Genomic DNA, 20163 nt, shown 5'->3' on the forward strand with positions numbered 1-20163 from the left:
AACATATCCAGTCACCTCAACCCATCAAAATAGCTGCAAATTTAGGAGTAAGTTGAAAGCATCCCAATGGCATATTTCTGGCACAAAGTCCACATATTCCTAGGGCAACACTTGGAGCTACCTCTACCCTGGGCTATTTTTACATGAAACTCAACATTATCTTGTTTCTGCTGGCAATCCTCATTTCTATCTAAATCAAACACAGAAGCAAGAAGAAGGGTCGGCAAAAGCAGACCTAACCACAGCACACATGCATTTATTGGTTAAGTCCTTTAACAAATAAATAATTACTCAGCACCTTTCTGGAATTAACTTAAAAAAATAAGCGAAGGAAAGGACTTTTTTTTAGCTTTTGTTTTTGTATACTAATGGGAACATTTAAAAGGTCAAAGCTACATTATATAGATACCTTACTTATGAAGAATCTGGACGTTTGAATTGTATTACACACACCAAGTCAAGATATTTGGTGGTTATCTAGTTTCTACTTGTGTATTATATCTTTTTCCTTAAAAACAAACAAACAAACAAACAAACAAACAACTCTGAGGGCTACCAAAGTGTAAGAGCCCGTCAGTGAATTCACTCAATACTTGGGCCAATCTGGGAGGAAACTGCTTTCTGCTCCTGTGTTTTCTATTTGATTTCCCAGGACTTCATTAAATGCCCCTCCTACGTGCTCTTCAGCACCATGGTATTCATTCTCCAGTGCTGGCGCTTAACCCCATTTGTTGTCATGTCTTGCTTATTTGTCTCATTAAAAGAAGGAGCTGGGTTCGTCTTGTTCATAATTGTATCATCATCCTTAGAAATTACCCGGCATGCAAGAAGGTGCTCGGTAAATAAAGGAGCTACCATATGCGCTATACTAAGAGTTTTACATATGTATCATTGAATTGTCTAAATCCTAGGTTTTGTACAGAGAACAAAATGATGGTTACCAGAGGGGAAGAGGGGTGAGGAATAGGTGAATTAGGTGAAGGGGAGTAAGAGTACACCTATCATGCTGAGGGCACTGAGTAATGTATGAAATTGTTGAATCACCATATTGTACAGCTGAAACTAATATATAACACTGTATGTTAACTATACTGGAATTCAAATAAAAAACTAAAAAAAAAATCCTAGGTTTTATAGTCCCTACTTTTCAAAGACAAAAAAGCTCAGAGAAGCTATGCAATTTGCCCAAGATTACATAGTACAGAAGTAGCAGCAATCTATAAAATCAGGTCTATCCATGTCCAAAGTGCATAGGCACTGTACATATATTTGGTTTTCTAGTAAGGCATTTTAAACCACAATATTCTATAGGGTGCAGCTATAGGATATTTTCTAACAATGCAATATTGTTTTGCTGCTAGTATTAAACTAAGTCATCTGCCTAACTCCATCTTCACTACATTCCCAGATATCACAACACAAGAAAACCATAATCTCTGGGCAACTAGTCCCACAATTCCATGCACTGTGGTGCTGTTTTCTGAAGCCCTGAAATTCTAGGAATTTGATCAGCTCACACAAAACCAGTAATTTTGTTGACATTTTCATAGAGATAATTTGGGAAACTTTTCACAGCTGCTCTAAGCAGCATTCTGGCATGTAGAAAGAGGTAAACTTTAAAGATTCTTGCTTTACAAGGTTATTTTTAAGAGGTGAAGTCACTGTTCTTCCTTTTATCTCCATAAGCACTGACACCAAGAGCAGACTAATAGAAGAAAGCATTTCTAACTGAGGCTGACATCTCACGCTAGAGCTAACTCGGAATGTAACCAGGAAAGGGGGCACATTGATAAGAGAGGATTAGCCAGAAGCAGAACAGGGCTGTTTGTGTGGTCAATGCAAAGAGGAGACAGGAGCCCCTCCTCGGCAAGCACCAGGCTGCTTCTGGCCACAAGCACAGGGCTCTTTCTCAAGTGAAAAGGACTAATTCCCCAATAAAATCTGTCACTTCTTGTGGCCTTCTCTGGTCCAGAAGTAATTTGTAGAACTGAACTTAGGAAACAAATGTTCTTATAATCTTTCTTTCACAAACAGGTAAAGTTCAACTGTGTGGAACCACAGTTTGGAAAGCACACAGGACATCCCAGCCCACTGTGTCAGTTCAAGGCCACACCGGACGGATCCCACACAAACTGTGCAGCTGGACTAGGATGCCCAATAAATGTGTGTCCATTTCCATGTCCATCCTTTCTCCTTAGGCTCAGCACCATTTCTCTGACTGCCTGGGAAATGGTGCACTGGCTAAGCACACGTGTTCTAGGCTTAGACAGCCTGGGCTGGGATCTGCCCTACCACCTACTAATTTCATCATGTGTGACACGGAGCTACCAACATACCTCCACGTCATGGGTTACTTGAGGATGAAATGTAATGCATGCAACAGGCATAGGGTAGTGCCTGGTAATGCCTCCACTTGGGAATTCTGTCCTGGCATGGCTTGGGAAATATGTATTTCTCTGAACCATCAGAAAAATCTGTCAAGGGGCGCCTGGGTGGCTCAGTTGGTTAAGTGTCCGACTTCGGCTCAGGTCATGATCTCACGGTTCATGGGGTCGAGCCCTGCGTCAGGCTCTGTGCTGACAGCTAGCTCAGAGCCTGGAGCCTGCTTTAGATTCTCTATCTCCCTCTCTCTCTGACCCTCCTCTGCTCATGCTGTCTCTCTCTCTCTCTCTCTCAGAAATAAATAAAACATAGATAGATAGATAGATAGATAGATAGATAGATAGATAGATAGATAGACAGAAAAATCTGTCAAGAAATTGGGAAAATGTCAGATGTCTCCAAATTCCCAACAGATGTTAAATACTGCGGATTTGAGGTTGAGAGATAGGAATTCCGAAATCATGAACTATTCTGTATTTTTATATAATGTATATACTTTGGAATAATGATCAGTGTCCATAATAACAAACAATCATTTCTCATATAAAAGTTTCAGAAGTGTCGTGTAAAAAAGTAATAATAACAAATGCATGATTTCTTATTTGAAGCAATTATTATGATAACATTATATATTTCAATAATATGTAAAAATTATCTCAGCCTGATACATCTGATAACAAAAAACAGTAAAAGGGAACAATATCACAAGATAAATGCAAAACTGAAATCTATTTAAAAATTCAAAGATAATATCACAAACACTTCATATTTAAACTGACATTTTAAAAGAAAATTTCAAAACACTATGAAGCCTTAAGTGTCCTTTCTAATAATCTTGATTTTTGTTTCTTGTCAAATTTTACAGACATAGAAAATTTTATTTCAGGGGCGCCTGGGTGGCTTAGTAGGTTAAGCATCCGACTTTCGCTTAGGTCATGATCTCACGGTTCATGGGTTCGAGCCCCGCGTCGGGCTCTGTGCTGACTGCCAGCTCAGAGCCTGGAGCCTATTTCGGAGTCTGTGTCTCCCTCTCTCTCTGACCCTCCCCTGCTCACGCTGTCTCTCTCTCTCTTCTAGAAATAAATAAAAATATTAAAAAAAAGAAAATTTTATTTCATTTTTGTGTCAATGGTTGAACTAACGTGTAGTTGTAAAAGGAACAGAGAAAGAATCTGTCCCAATCAAGAGAATATCCAAAGAATCTTCGAGGCACACATTAGGATACATGCTGCTTCATATTTGCTCATTTTTTTAACTTGATGAAAATATTTTGTGTCTGCTCTGCTTTGGCTTTGTGATTGAAATAGATATTGCTTTTGCCAATTCATATTTTAAATTCATTTCTGACTTCATGTCTGTGTATTTCCACACCAACATTCCCATCTTCTTTTCCTTGCATTTCTGCTTTAGAAGTACTTACAAAGAACTGAAGTCTACATCAAATATTCCAACACTGGAAAACAATGATGAATATTCCTGGGCAATATGTGAATAATATAATATCTGGGGCCCCCCAATATTAATAACAGTGTATAGAATCACACATCAAAATTACCAAGCTAAGGACTTCTTTTGCTTTAAAACTTGTTATTTCCCAGAATACCATTCACATATTTGTATAAAATATACTATGTATATAAACTTACTAATATTTATGTGCAAGAATGACTCAGCATTAGCAACAGACTGGGACGGGAACACACACTTAGAGTGTAGCAACTGCTACAAGCAAGATGGGTTAGATCACGACTGCTTCTCTCCTACACACTTCTGTCCAAGTTCCCAGACATGCTGACTCTGAGTGTTCTTGCTTTTAATTGGACATCAGTGGATTCTTTTGAATCAATATGTCTCTATGTTGACTGTTAAAATTTAATTCTCAAAGGAGAATGGTACTGATGTTATCTGTTACCATTATGTCAGTTCTAGGTCTCAGAGGATTATTTACTCACTCACTACTGTCTTCAAGCAAATCTCCCTAAGTATTCCTGTTCTGAGTTAATACAGTTGTTATTCATTCACTGGGCCTAAGACAGAAATCTCAGTAAACTCTGACTCTTCTCTGAGTCCCAACATGTAACCAAGCCCTATCTATGCCTTATTGTTTTTTGTCTTCTGTCTCTCTTGAATCCCATCCTCCCTCCATCCCTGCTCCATCCCTACCGCAAAGATCTTAGTCCTGGCGCTCTCTGTAATTTAAAAAAAGATTTATTTATTTATTTTGAGGTGGGGAGAGACAGAGAGAGAAAAGGAGAGAGAATCCCAAGCAGGCTCTGTGCTGTCAGCGTGGAGCCCCATGTGGGGCTCAATCCCAAAAATCATGAGATCTTGACCTGAGATGAAATCAAGAATTGGATGCTTAACTGACTGGAGTCACCCAGAGCCCTTCTTCATTTCTTGATGGAGCTATTCTCAAAGTCTTCCGCCTACAACCAGCCTATCAATTTCACATCCTGACTGCCAAAGTTATTTCTAAACTGCAAATCTGCGGTGCCTGGGTGGCTCAGTCAGTTGGGTGTCTGACTCTTGATTTTGGCTCAGGTCATGGTCTCACCATCATGGGATCCAGTCCTGCATCAGGCTCAGTGCTGAGCATGGAACCTGCTTGGGATTCTCTCTCTCTCTGCCCCTCCCCCACTTGTGGGTATGCACACCCTGCTCTCTCCAAATAAAACAAACATTTGTAGAAAATATAATAAAATGCAGACCTGGATATGCTCTCTTGCTTTATAAATGCCTGGGAGTACCCACAGTCTAAAAAACATCTAAACTCCTTAAATGCTATACAATACCTTGCACAATCTGGAGCTGTACTTTCCAACCTCCTTTCTCACCAAACCTCAAGACTCTTTATGTCGGCTTCATACCTTTTCCCATTTAAGAGCATCAAACTTTTACACTTGCAAGATTTTACATGCATGGCTCCCTCTATAAATAACATCCCCTTTTACCTGGTAAAACTTCTACTCAGCCTTTAAGATCCTTTTCTGTTTGGATAACTCTTTCCCTCTTTCTGTTTGGATAGACTCTTCAGGGAGTATAAATGTGAACAGGAAACTTTTTTACAGCATTCAATATGCAGTACTACAATTACCTCTCTAGATCTGTCTTCCCTCTTACACAGTGAGCCCTAGAATAAAGACACATATCTATGTTTATATTTCTCTGCCTTCCCAAGTACCCCCTGAAGTAGCTGCACAAATAAGGGTTGTATCAGTGTGTGTTCACACACACACACACACATATTTTTTTTAAGTGGATGGACAATGGTATAAACAAATGAATACAATAGTGACAATTGCTGGTATTTAATTTTTAAAGAAGATGATGTACTGAACACTTCACAGAGCTTGTTTATGTCAGAGGGCAAAAACAAAGAGGAAAACTTTGCCTTAAGTCAGAATAACAGCTTGAAAAAGAACAAATAAGCACCTATTTATTCAGCAACTGAAGTGGTTGAAAATTTTTTTACTTCTCATGAAAGAATTATGGAAAACACTCACTGGGAAGGGAATCGGCAATGGCAATTCAAGGAGAATCAAGATTCCTGAGGCTTCAAATGTGGTAAAAGAATGGGAATGCTTTCTGTTTGGACTTTGGGCAAACCTGGCATCCTCTGTGGGCCTGGCCACATGACTACAGTGATGTTTAACATACTCTCCTGCTCCATCTCTGACCTCCATACTAAGTTCTGCAGAGTTCTCAAGCAAGCAGCAACACAAGAGAGTTAATCACCTCTCTTCACTGTTTAAATTATGAATGCTTGAAGACAACAGAGGATTCCTTAGGAACAATGAAGGAAAAATACATGATTTATTAAAAAACGCTGAAAAAAACCCCACAACACTGAAATAACCAATAGAAGGTATGGAGAAAGCCCAAAGAGGACATCCAGATGGCCAACAGACACATGAAACGATGCTCAGCATCCCTCCTCATCAGGGAAATACAAATCAAAACCACACTGAGATACCACCTCACACCAGTCAGAGTGGCTAAAATGAGCAAATCAGAGGACTCTAGATGCTGGCGAGGATGTGGAGAAACGGGCACCCTCCTGCACTGTTGGTGGGAATGTAAACTGGTACAGCCCCTCTGGAAAACAGTGTGGAGGTTCCTCAGGAAACTAACAATAGAACTCCCCTATGACCCAGCAATAGCACTGCTAGGAATTTACCCAAGGGATACAGAAATGCTGAGGCATAGGAGCACATGTACCCCAATGTTCATAGCAGCACTCTCAACAATAGTTAAAACATGGAAAGAGCCTAAGTGTCCATCAACGGACGAATGGATCAAGAAGATGTGGTTTATCTATACCATGGAATACTACATGGCAATGAGAAACAATGAAATCTGGCCATGTGTAGCAACATGGATGGACCTTGAGGGTGTTATGCTGAGTGAACTAAGTCAGGCAGAGAAGGACAAATATCATATGTTTGCACGTACAGGAGGATTAGGAGGAACTTAACGGAGGAACAAGGGGGAGAAGAAGGGGGGAAATGGTGAGGGAAAGGGAGAGAGGCAAACCATGAGAGACTCTTGAATGCTGACAAAAACTGAGGACTGATGGATGTGGGGGAGGGGGAATGGGCATGGAGGAGGGCACTTGTGGGGATGAGCACTAGGTGTTATGTGGAAACTAATTTGACAATACACTATTTGTAAAAAAAAAAAAAAGAAGGTATGGAGAAAGGCTATAAGAAAAAGATTGGTCACTAAAAAACATAAAATATATAGAAATTATTCTAACCATATTCATTATCACAATTAATGTAAATGAATTCAGTCAATCAAAGAACAAAGCTCAGACTGCAGACTGAAAACTGAATTAAATCCAGACATATGCTACTTACCAATAATACACCTAGAACATAAAAAACATGGGATCCTAAAACTAAATGAACCGTAACATAGAAACATACCAGTAAGAATTAATCAAAGGAAGCTACTGCAGGGATTTTAATAATAACCAAAATAAGGCAAAAATGCATATTGGGGTGCCTGGATAGCCCAGTCCGTTAAGCATTCAATTCCTGATTTCAGCCTAGGTCATGATTTCACAGTTTGTAAGTTCAAGCCCCACGTCAGGCTCTGTGTTAATGGTGCAGAGGCTACTTGAGATTCTCTCTCTCTCTCTCTCTGCCCATACTCCCTCAAAATAAATAAATAAACTTAAAAAAATTTAAATGCATATTAAGCATAGAAATCAGTGAGACAGAAAACACCTTATAAGCACGTAATTGACAGAGGCTGAGGATAGGTTAAAAATTAGCACAACTGCAAGAACAAAATGAACAATCCTACTCTGTGATTTTTAAATACATCTTTCTCATAAAATAATAACTGAAACAGATAAAGTATTGGTAAAGAAATATTTGAATCAAGTTTCATGTTATATATACAACCATATCTCATTTTGTTGTACTCCACAGATACTGCATTTTTTATGAATTGATGGTCTGTGGAAACCTTAGGTTTAACAAGTCTATCAGCACCATTCTCCCAGAGCATCTGCTCACTTTGTCTCTATGTCACATTTTGATAATTCTCACAATATTTCAAACTTTTTAATTATTACTAGATTGGTCATGGTGATCTTTGATGTTATTGTAATTGTTTAGGGGTGCCACGAAGTGTACCCAGATAAGACAGCGAACTTACTGGATAAATGCATGTGTGTGTCGACTGCTCCAATGATTAGCCATTCTCTCATCTCTCTCTCTCACCCCGGGTCTCCCTATTCCCTGAGACACAACAATACTGAAATCAGGTTAAGTAGTAGCCCTTCAATGGCCTCTAAGTGCTAAAGCGAAAGAAAGAGTCACATGTCTCTCCCTGAATCAAAAGCTAGACATGATTATGTGAGGTGAGGGAGGCATGTTGAAAGCCTAGATAGGTCAAAAGTTAGCCCTCTTGCACCAAACAGTTAAGCAAGCTGTGAGTGAAAGGGAAAACTCCTAAGGGAAATTAAAAGTGCTACTCCAGTGAACACATGAATCATAAGAAAGCAAAACAGCTCTACTGCTGATACAGAGACTGTCTGAGTGGTCTGGATAGAAGATCAAATCAGCCACAACATTCCCTTAAGTTAAAGTCTATTCCAGAGCAAGGTCCTAACTCTCTTCAGTTCTGTGAAGGCTGAGGAGGTAAGGAAGCAGCAGAAGAAAAGTTGGAAGCTGGCAGAGGTTGGTTCATGAGGTTTAAGGAAAGAAGCCATACCCATAACACAAAAGTGCAAGGTGGGGTGACGCAGCAAGTGCTGATGCAGAAACTGCAGCAAGTTATCAGGAAGATCTAGCTCAGATAATTAATAAATGTGGCTACACGAAGCAACAGATTTTCAGTGTAGTCAAAACAGCCTTCTAATGGAAGAAGGTGCCATCTAGGACTTTCATAACCAGAGAGAAGCCAATGCCTGGCCTCAAAGCCTCATCGGAGGCTGAGCCTCTTGTGAGGGGCAAAGGTGGCTGGTGATTTTAAGCTGAAGCCGCTGCTCATTTACTATGCTGAAAATCCTGGGGCCCTTAGGAATTATGCTGTATCTATCCTGCCTGTGCTCTATAAATGATACCACAAAGCCACATCTGTTTACAACACGGTTTACTGAATATTTTAAGCCCACTGTTGGGACCTACTGCTCAGAAAAAAGATTCCTTCCAAAATATCACTGCTCACTGACAATGCGCCTGGTCACCCAAGAGCTCTGATGGAGATGAACAATATGCTTAATGTTGTTTTTGTGCCTGCTAACACTATATTCATTCTGCTGCCCACGGATCAAGTAGTCATTCTGATTTCAAGTCTTATTATTTAAGAAATACATTTCATAAGGCTACTGCTGCTCTAGGTGACCCTTGTCAGCGGCCATCAACATCGAGCCAAGATCTTCTACCAGCAAAACTCAGTGAAAGCTCAGATGATGGTTAGCATGTTTTAGAAATACTTTTATTTATTTAAAAAAAATTTATAGTTTATTTATTTTTGAGACAGAGAGAGACAGAACATGAGTGACGGAGGGGCAGAGAGACACAGAATCTGAAACAGGCTCAAGGCTCTGAGCTGCCAGCACAGACCCCGATGTGGGGCTCAAACCCACGAATTGCGAGATCATGACCTGAGCCAAAGTCAGATGCTTAACCGACTGAGCCACCCAGGTGCCCCAGAAATAAAGTACTTTTATTTTATTTATTCATTTTTAAAATATAATTTATTGTCAAGTTAGCTAACATACAGTATATACAGTATGCTCTTAGCTTCGAGGGATAAAGTACTTTTAAATTAAGGCAACTAACATTGTTTTTTAAAGAAGTAATGCTATCGCATATTGGCAGACTACAATATAGTGTAAACATGAATTTTACATTCACTAGGATACCAAAAAATTCACTTGACTCCCTTTACTGTGCTATTCACTTTATTGTGATAATCTGCAACTACACCACAGTATGTGTGAGGTGTGCCCGTGTCTCCACCCTAGCACCTGTAACTGGGCATCTAGCTCTTACCATTCTCTGCCGTGTTCACTCTACTCCAAACACACTGGCTGCTTTGCTGTTGATCCGAAACACCAGCCACACTCCAGCCTCAGGGTCTTCAGATGGCTGTTCCCTCTGACTGGAATGCTCTCCAGCCACCATATTCACATAGCTCATTCCTTCATCATTTTTACATTCTTAGACTATCATTGTCTCCATGAGACTTACCCTAAGCACTTTACTCAACACTCAGCTCCTTACACCCCAACAAATCCATTTTACCCTCATTTATGTTGTCCCCACAGAAGGTATCATCTGGTAATAAGCTACAATTTACTGATTTGTTATATTCAATCTCTACCCACTAGAGAGTAAGTTCTATCAAGGGAAGAAGCATTTCTATCCTGTTCTCTGCTGCATCTCCAGCACCTAGAACAGTGTCTAGAACCTAACAGGTGCCCAACATATATTTGCTGAATGAATAAAAAAAGAACAGAAATTAATATCAGTATACAAAGGAACAGATGAAACCAAAAGCTTGGTTTAATAAGATTGATCCAAAAATAAAAAATGAAAAGCATAAATAATAATGAACAGGGGAATACAATGGTTTTAAATATACAAGAGAATAATAAGACTAATGGTAATATAAATACTAGTATTTATTAAGTGCTTATTCATGCCAGATGATGTTCTAAAAGTTTCATACATGTTTTCATTTAATTTTTATTCCACCCCTGTGAGGCAATTATTATGATTATGTCCATTTTACATGTAAGAAAACTAAGGCACAAGGTCACATAACCAGTCATTCCTGCAGCCAGGATTCCAAACCACATCCTCTGACCCGAATCTGCACTCTTAAATATACTCTCCTATTTTCATACAGAGATACTATGAATAATTTAATATGTATAAACTCAGACCAAAAAAAAGATGTTTCCTAGAAAAATAGAGAAGATATAGAAAATCTAAATAAACTTACACCCTTAGAAAAATTGAATCAGTAGTCAAAAACTACCAATAAAACAGCAGGGCAAAGCTTTTACAGGCAAATTCTACAAAGTCATCAAATAATCTCCATCTTATTCATACTATTTCAGAGAATAGAAAAAGAGGTAAAACTGCCTAACTCGTTTTATGAGACCTTTTTATAATCTGCTACTAAAAATTGAACCAAGACAATGGAAAACAACAACAAAAAAATCATAGACAATTCTCTCACTTATGATCACAAATGCAAAAATTCTATTAACATGTTAACATACCAAATGGGACAATTTATTAAAAATAATCACAATCAGGGGCACCTGGGTGGCTCAGTCGGTTAAGCGTCCGAATTTGGCTAAGGCCATGATCTCACCTTCATGGGTTTGAGCCTCACATTGTGCATCAGGCTCTGCGCTGACAACTCAGAGCCTGGAGCCTGCTTTGGATTCTGTGTCTCCCTCTCTCTCTCTCTCTCTCTCATCCCCTCCCCTGCTCACTCTCTGTCTCTCTCTTTCAAAAATACATAAATGTTAAAAAAAATTTTTTTAATAATCACAATTATATAGACCTTATTCCAGAAATGCATGAACATTTAAGGTTAGGAAATACATTAATGTAATTGAATCATTCACATTTGGGGCCAGGCAGTTCTTCATTGCAGGGGCTGTTCCAGTGCATTATAGGATGTTTACCAGTATCCCTAGCCTCTAGCCACAAGCTGCCAGTAGCAGCTATGACAACCAAAAAAATGTCTCCAGACATTGCCAACTGAAACTGTCCTTGTTGAGAACAACCAAAGCAGGGGCTGGTATACTGGGACCCAGGCCCAGCAACATGACAGAGCACAGGCCAGTTGTATAGACCTTAGAAGTACAGACCAGGGGTGCCTGGGTGGCTCAGTGGGTTAAGCGTCTGACTTCAGCTCAGGTCATGATCTCATGGTTCGTGGGTTGGAGCCCCGCATCAGGCTCTGTGCTGACAGCTCAGAGCCTGGAGCCTGCTTCAGATTCTGTGTCTCCCTCTTCTCTGACACTCCCCTGCTCATGCTGTCTCTACCTCTCTCTCAAAAATAAACAAAACATTAAAAAATTTTTTTAAAAAAGAAACACAGACCAAACTAAGTACTTCATACGTCTTAAATACATTTCATTTCATTCAATGGGTTATATATTTATTTTAATGTTCAAACTGTCCCAGCTGTGACCATAAGGAGCTCTTTCAAACTAGCCCCTACGTAGGAAAATTCTAATCACCAAATATTATGCCCCTGTCACTAATCTGACCTCTGAGGTACCCTCCCTTGTGTCAAATATTCTTTTCTCAGAGAATACATCTTGAGTTTATATTAAGCAACTGCAAACATATTAAGAAAGTATTTTTAAAATCTAAGTTATTTGGTGGCTGGGTGTCTCGGTCAGAAAAGCATCCAACTTTGGCACAGGTCAGGATCTCACAGTTCATGAGTCTGAGTTCTGAGTTTGATATTGGGCTGCCAGTGCAGAGCCCACTTCAGGTCCTCTGTTCCCTTTTCTCTCTGCCCCTCTCTTGCTCATGCTCTCTCTCAAAAATATATAAATGTAAATAAGCCAGGCAGAGAAAGACAAATACCATATGATTGCATGTGTAGGAGGATTAGGAGGAACTTAACGGAGGACCATGGGGGAGAAGAAGGGGGGAAATGGTGGGGGAGAGGGAGAGGGGCAAACCATGAGAGACTCTTGAATGCTGACAAAAATTGAGGACTGATGGATGGTAGGGGGGGAGGCGGGCATGGAGGGGGGGCATTTGTGGGGATGAGCACTGGGTGTTATATGGAAACCAACTTGACAATAAACTATTTGTAAAAAAAATAATAAAATAAATAAATAAATGTAAAAGTTTTTAAAAATCTAAGTTATTTGGGGATTATGTGCTATTTTGAGGTTTATAGTACCAAGAGGCAAATTTAAATAAAAAATCTGACGTATTTAGTGTGCATTATTATGATAAACGAAGTTATTCAAACTAATTCTGATAATGAATCCTGAGTTCGAATTACAAAAGACAAACATTTTCATCTTTACCATTCAAGATCACTTTCATAAAGTACTAAAAAATATTTAAGTTACACAGAAGACCCCAAAATATTGATTAATACACATTTATTCAAAGGCAAAGAGATGTGGAAGTCTCTTTCTATAGGTATTTCTCAACTTACGTATAAGCAACCACTTTTAAGCATTCATTTCTAATTCCAAACTTAACTCAATATTTCACAAAAATGTTTTAAATATAAATCATAGAATTTTCATGCTGTTACAGAGAATCTTGGAAATGATTTTTTTAATCCCTTTATTTAGAACAAACAAGAAAAATGGCACCACAGGCCCACAGAGGTAAACTGTCACTGAAATAGTTACTGGAAAATCTGGAATTTAAATATGGGTTTCAGGATTTCAACACAAGAGCTAGATTAAATGTGCCAGTTACATGTAAATAGTGAGATTAACACATTAGTCCACCAGCAAAGCTATTTAGCCCACAGTGTGGCTGAAACATTTAGCAATTCAGCAGTCCACAGGGAACAATGATTTTGCAGTAATCATTAGAGTAACTCAAAAGTTATTATGCCCTATCACTGAGAAATTTTTTTACATAATTAATTTTGGGCTAGGTAAATTAAAAGATAATAGGAAAGTCCATTAATATTTCTGTCAGGATTCTTATAGGCGTTTAAAGGACTGGTGGCCCTGGTGCTTTACTATGCCTAACTTTACCATACAACTTAGGACTTTCCGTCTCCATGACAGCCATATACTATCAATGGTGGCATATTTCAGGTATAATTCAGGTTGACTGGGGCCTCTTCGTTAACTGTCAACTCTTTAAAGTAAGATTTGTGTACTTGCCCTGAGAATGCTACAAGAGTATACAGGCTACAAGCCCCCAGTATACAAGAAAAAATACTGTGTTACAGATGATGCAACATTCAAGGCTGATAAATTTTCTTTTTTTAGAAAAATTTTTTTTAATGTTTTTTATTTATATCTGAGAGAGAAAGAGAGAGACAGCGTGAGCAGGGAAGGGTCAGAGAGAGAGGGAGATACAGAATCTGAAGCAGGCTCCAGGCTCTGAGCTAGCTGTCAGCACAGAGCCCGACGCGGGGCTTGAACCCATGAACCGTGAGATCATGACCTGAGCCAAAGTTGGACACTAAACTGACTGACCCACCCAAGCGCCCCCTTTATTATCAAATTTAAATGGAGCTGGATTTACATGTAGAAAATCATTGAATGTACTCTTGCTTCCTGCATCTTTACCTGTCTGGTGTGATCAACTCTTGGTTCTCCCATGATCTGAGGCCGTTTCCTGTTCCCTTTCCCAACTTCTTCCTCTAATTAAACTTGAGGCTGAAAACGGGATGACTGACCCTCTCATGATCATGCTGATGTTTCTCATACTAAAATGGGCAGTTGTGCCTCAAGAAGAAAGTGAATTCTCAGTTATAAACTTCAAGGATCATCTTATAGTTAACACTATAAAGAAGTTACCATTTAGCTATTTTAAATCTTCATTGTAATGGAACAGAATTTCCATAGACAGTTACCACTGGATGAGATATATAATGGCAGCATATGAGAAAGGAAATGTTTTATTCTCTTTCAAGTTGAAAACGCAAAATGATCCAGATAGCTTTTTCAGCAGTTATAAATACAGCGTGTTATTTTTCAACATCTATGAAAGTTAATTATTTCATCGAGTCTTAGAATTTGAATTTTGCATGGTAACTAATGAAATGGGTAAAGCAACACCGTACATACCCTGAGTGGCTGTTGGAGGTAGTTTGAGGGTATTGTCTAACTTCTCCCAAAGGTAAGTCGGCCGAGGGATGCCTTCCTCTGAGCTACAGAGCAGGATGACATCGCTGCCTATATCCTGGGATCCTTGGATTTGGCAGTGTGGGGCAGAAGGGGGAACTATAACAGGAAGAGTAAGCAACAGAGTACATACTTACTATGAGCCAGCTGCTGATGGAGGAGACATCAACATTCAGTGCACTGGAACCTCAGATAACAACGTTTATAGAACACACACCAGAAGACTCCCTCGTGAGTGCCTCCAGTGGCTAGTCAGGTACTACGCGGGTGCAGGGCCCACAACTTCAGCTGGCAGGATGCAAACACGGAAGAGGGGCTACACCCTTTCATTATGCTCTGAAGGAATCTTCTGCTCTTCGTTTTGCATTCCTTCCTCTAAAGAAGAAAGCTGAAGATCCTTCAGGCACACAGACTGCCTTTACAAACATGAGTGAGCACACCCATGTTCACAGCAGCATTATTCACGAGAGCTGAAGGATGGAAACGGCTCGGGTGTCAATGGATGGATGAGTGGATAAACAAAATGTGGTACATAGAAATTAGGGAATAGTACTCAGCCTTGAAAAGGAAGGGAATTCTGACACATGCTATAGCATGGATGAGCCTTGAGAACGTTATGCTAAGTGAAATAAGCCAGTCATAAAAAGACAAATAATGAATAATTTCACTTGTATGAGGCACCTTGAGTAGTTAAGTTCATACAAAACAGAAAAGTGGTTACCAGTGGCTGAGAGGAGAAGGAAATGTTGGTTAATGAGCACAGAGTTTTAGTTCCGCAAGATAAAAAGGGTTCTGGAGGGTGGCTGCACCGCAGCGTGAATGTACTTACCTTACAGAACAGGACACTTACACACTGGCTCAAATGGTAAGTTTTATGTCATGTGTTTTTTACCACAATTAAATTTTTTCATTACTGAAAGAAGCCACTTTCAGAAAAGATATTTCAAGGAAGAACAACCATTGGCCCTGCCAGCTACTCTCTGGATAAGCCGACCTTTAGGAGATTCTTCGTTACTTTACAAACAAAAACCAGACAGACCTACTTTATGCTAAATTCTGCTTCATGATGGGGGAAGTTAGAGTCAGGTACAAGTGTGTCTACTACTTGATCAGAATGCAATGGGCATTTTATAAGCATTAAGACAAATAAGGACACAACACATACAAGATAAAAAATTATTTAAGAAGAGTACTACAGGAAGAAGGTAGTACTTTTTAGTAAGAATGCAAGCAAATAAAAATATAAACTAAGCCCATGGCTTCGAGTCTCATGTTGGGGAATGTAGGAAGTGAAGTTTAAATCCAATGATGGTGTACTTGTAATGCTGATGACTTTTTGATAAATGTGTTCAACCTTTCAAAAAGGAATGAACAAATGCATAAAAGGTAAGTGCAGTAGACAGAGAAACCAGGAAGGGAAGGAGTGGGGAAAGACAGAATCATAAAAGCTAGTAGAAGGTAGGAAAAGTAAAAAATAAACCTCAGAGAATCCTACCTGCTGTGATGGGGTAAGCCAATCCCCTCAATTACTACCTTTGACATTGCTAATACCACACTACAAAGGAAGCCCAAAATAATTCTTTGAAGGTAGTGTTAACTACAAGATAAATTAAAGGCTTTTTTTCTTCTTTTAAAAATTGAAAAAATTAACTTAGATAATGTGGGAAGACAGTCACCTAAACTTATAGGTATAAACATCAGAAAAACACTGAAACTCCATTAGTACTCTACGTTCAGTACTCGAGTATTTTTAAATCTCTGTATTTAATAAAAATCTCTGCATAATTAAAAATTACACAATTTTGAATACACTACAGTATTTCTAAGATAGAAATCTCCAAACCGGTCCTTAGTTTTCTTATGTTATTTGAAGACTGGGAAAACAAGGCATCAAGCCTGTAGCACATTTTCACTCGAAGAAGGAAAATGGCAAAAAGCCCCAACACCGTTATCCTCAAGTACTTCAACAACAGAAGGGAAAAGGAAGGGCAAGAATTTGTCAAGGAAGAAGGGAAGAGATTCTGAGATGTAAACAGGATGAAGGATAATCAAGAGTGTCAGCCTTCTCCAAGTACCTCCCAGGTCTCTCAGAATGAACTGAACTTAACTGCATTTAGGAGGCAGCAGAAGTGAGAAATAAAACATGTTTAGAATGGACTTAATTTAGTATGAGGTAGTCTAAGAATACTGTATGATGGGAAAAGTACCAGTTTAAGACAAGACATTGTCTATGCCACCTTGAAAAAGGCCCTAACACAGTCTCGGTATTATGATGAAATTGATTATATGATTTATCATTCAAATAAGGATGTTTTTGAGAGTAAAAGGATGTATTACTGAGATTATGCCAGGACATAAGGTGTAAGCTGAGAACTGCGGGGAGCCTACTCAGTTTATGTAGAAATGCAGTAGTCATTTTTTCTCACATGTCCTGAAACTTATGCTTTGTACAAAAAATAAATGATTCTTGATTTAACTTGCTTTCAACAATAAGTCCTATCTTGTAATCACTGAAGAAAAGTGAGAGGCCATTTGTGATGGTGTTTTTTACCACCTTTCTCCACCTTCAGAACAAATCATTTAAGAAGCTTTGAGGCGCCACCAAAAGCGGTGAAAGGGATGGGAAGACCATGTGTAAAAGGCACAGAGACATGGAGTCCAGACAGGGCAGAGAGGAGAGGAGTCAGGGTAAGGATGCTAGCAGACTGTGAGTGTAGAAGGATGCTCCGAAGTAAATATGCTCGAGTACAGTCACAGCATAAGGAAAGCCAAGCAAGATGCCTGGAACATCCTGTCACTCACCTAAAACTGTGAGACCGGTGACCCCAATATTTCTGCCCCCTCTGTCTGGAAGGTTGTTGACCAAACACTGGTAGGTGCCTGTATCTGACAGCTGAGTGTTATTAATGAAGATAGAGACGTTGGTGGCCGGCATAGTGCCTGTAAATCCTACCCTACCATGGAACCGGGGGGCACCATCGAACATCTGTCCACCCTGGTACAGAATGACCTGGAAAAGAAAGTAAAATGAATAAATTGGTCACTACATTCCCTTCTAGGCACATAATACATAACATTATCTAGTAGATTGTAGACTGCACTAAACATTGGGAAACTTTCTCATCTTAGAGTTGTCACCAACTCTTTACACAGCACCAGTGCATAGGTGTATTTGGGATTCTAAATTCTTAAAGAATCAAATTAGAGTAACACCATATCCTTGTCTAACTCATCAGAATATAGAAGATGTTTTTAGTGCAATCTTACTATTAGCTCATAAATGTTTTTATTCAAATAATTCATTCCAAAATAAAAAGTTTAAAAAATTAGCACTGCCATTCTCATGCTTACCGGGTCACAAGATAACAGATCATAGTTACAGCCTGAATATAAATGAGTCATAAGAGGGAAGAAGAGATGCAGATCCATGATTGCTATTCTTATGTCAATTTGCATTGTCAAAGTTAACTATTCAGGGGAGAGGACTCAGAATGCTGCCGCAAAAGCCTCGTATGCTAAGAATGAGAAACTTGCTTCTATTTCAGTTCTGTCTGTAAATATTTGGGTAACAACATTCAGGTCTTTCTTGGCCTTTGAAAATGATAAGGTTGAACAAAATGACCTCAGAGGCTCAGTCTAATTAATTATAAAAATTCCATGGTTTGAAGAAACAAAAGAAGCTTCTAAGTATAGATATTTGAATTCATATCAGAAAATTTAGCTTATCAAGTATTTTTAGGTAGTTATAAGTTTACTGAAGCAGAAAAGCTTCATAACAGAAATAAATTATGTTTGAGAATAAATATGTAATTGTGGTTACAATTCATTAACTTTCTGAGCATTATTTTCAACAATGGGTAATACAAATTATGGGTCTTTTACCTGTAATTGACACAGTTTATTAGGTAGTAGCTTCTATTTTTGTGTACCTTAATTTGAGTCTCTTTGAAACTGGCTAGTATTCCTGGCTGTATTTATTTTAAAACACCTATGAAATTAAACAAATAAATCAAGTACTACTATCTAATGTTACTTCCTTAACATTAACACTATCTCTAAAACATACTCTCATCCACCTGTGTTACTGTTAGTCCCTTCCTGTCAAAGTACACTTTACTTTTTCTGTCTTGGTATTTCCTATCAGCAACACCTTTTGATAAAATTCCAGGTTCTTACATAAAAATCTCAGAAGGATTCTCCGACATCTGTTAGTTAAAAAAAAAAACATCTCTTAAAAAGAAGATAATCTCTTCTGATAGTTGACTACTACCACAGGAATAGGATTTAAAACAGTAAAGGCACACTGAACATGCCATCTTATCCTAGAAATCAAATATCACTCGGGATGCTTTCTTACCCACCTCTTCTGAAAAGATTAGTATTTGAGAGGGAGCAGGGAGTGGAAAATAACTACCTGCTCAGGTTGGTTAGCATTGGAGAGAGGAATGACCATCCAAATGACATTGAGGTTAATGAGGGCCGCGCTGGTAGTGAAGGTACAGGGCAGGACTGCCGTCTGGCCCCGGGCTACTTGGATACTCCCAGGGCTCTCAGACACTTCCAGGGAAGCAGCAACACCTGCAGAGGGAAGAACAGGAAGGTTAGATGCCTGCCCTTTCCTGACAGACCAAACCTCTTCAGGAAAACGCTTGTGTGTTTTCATTATCAGTAATGCAAACACACTGACATAATAGTCTTATGAAACAACTTCTGACCAGTCACGGACTTGAAATAATAAAAACAGTTCATCCCTTTATCTCTTAGAAACCACAAATGAAAAGATTCCAGCTACTTACTTTATTTTGTAAGACACTATCAGATATTTGGCCAGATTCAAAGAAGTGGGAGAAGCTGACTGATAAGGTTCGAACAAAATTTGCAATGGTGAGGAGGGATACGAAATAAACTGACGTTTTAAAGGGCCTCAATAGGAGCATACTTAAAATTAAATGCTTACATATTAATCTAACAAAATATGTGCAAGATCTAAACACTAATATCTATAAGATGCTGATGAAGGAAATCAAATAAGAACAAAAAATGGAGAAATATGCAATGTTAATGGATTAGAAGAGTCCATTCTCCCTAAACTGACCTATAGATTCAGAGCAATCCCAGTTTAAATCCCCATAGGCTTTTTGTAGCCTAACTAATTCCAGCACACATGGAAACGCAAAGAACTAGAATAGCCAAAATATTATTGAAAAGTAAGAACAAATTTGGAGAATTCGCACTATGTGATTTCAAAAGTTGCTACAGAGGTATAGTAATCAAGACACTGTGGTACTAGCATAAGGACAGACCACCAGATAAATGGCACAGGATTTAGAGTTCTGAAATAAACTTTATATTTATAGTAAAATGCTTTCACCAAAGGTGTAAGACAATTAAATGGGGGGGGGGGGGTGGGGAGTCTTTTCAGTAAATGGTGTTGGAACAATTAGACATTAATA

The 20163-nt window shown here is 38.9% G+C and overlaps 1 protein-coding gene across 2 annotated transcripts in view; it reads right to left on the reverse strand.

Annotated features, from left to right (window-relative positions):
- Positions 1 to 20163, reverse strand: part of IGSF11 (immunoglobulin superfamily member 11) — a 133479-nt gene that overhangs the window by 7421 nt on the left and 105895 nt on the right. The window contains exons 2-4 of one of the 2 annotated variants that reach the window (XM_039221162.1): positions 19125 to 19288; positions 17513 to 17720; positions 14654 to 14809 (exon numbers count right to left, since the gene is read on the reverse strand). In XM_039221162.1, coding sequence (XP_039077093.1) covers positions 14654 to 14809; positions 17513 to 17720; positions 19125 to 19288 — 528 coding nt within the window. The remainder of the gene's footprint in view (positions 1 to 14653; positions 14810 to 17512; positions 17721 to 19124; positions 19289 to 20163) is intronic. The other variant, XM_039221164.1, reaches the window with a different exon arrangement.

The sequence above is a fragment of the Hyaena hyaena genome, unplaced genomic scaffold, assembly GCF_003009895.1.
Source record: "Hyaena hyaena isolate Hyena2069 unplaced genomic scaffold, ASM300989v1 scaffold_961, whole genome shotgun sequence".
Classification (NCBI taxonomy): Eukaryota; Metazoa; Chordata; class Mammalia; order Carnivora; family Hyaenidae; genus Hyaena; species Hyaena hyaena.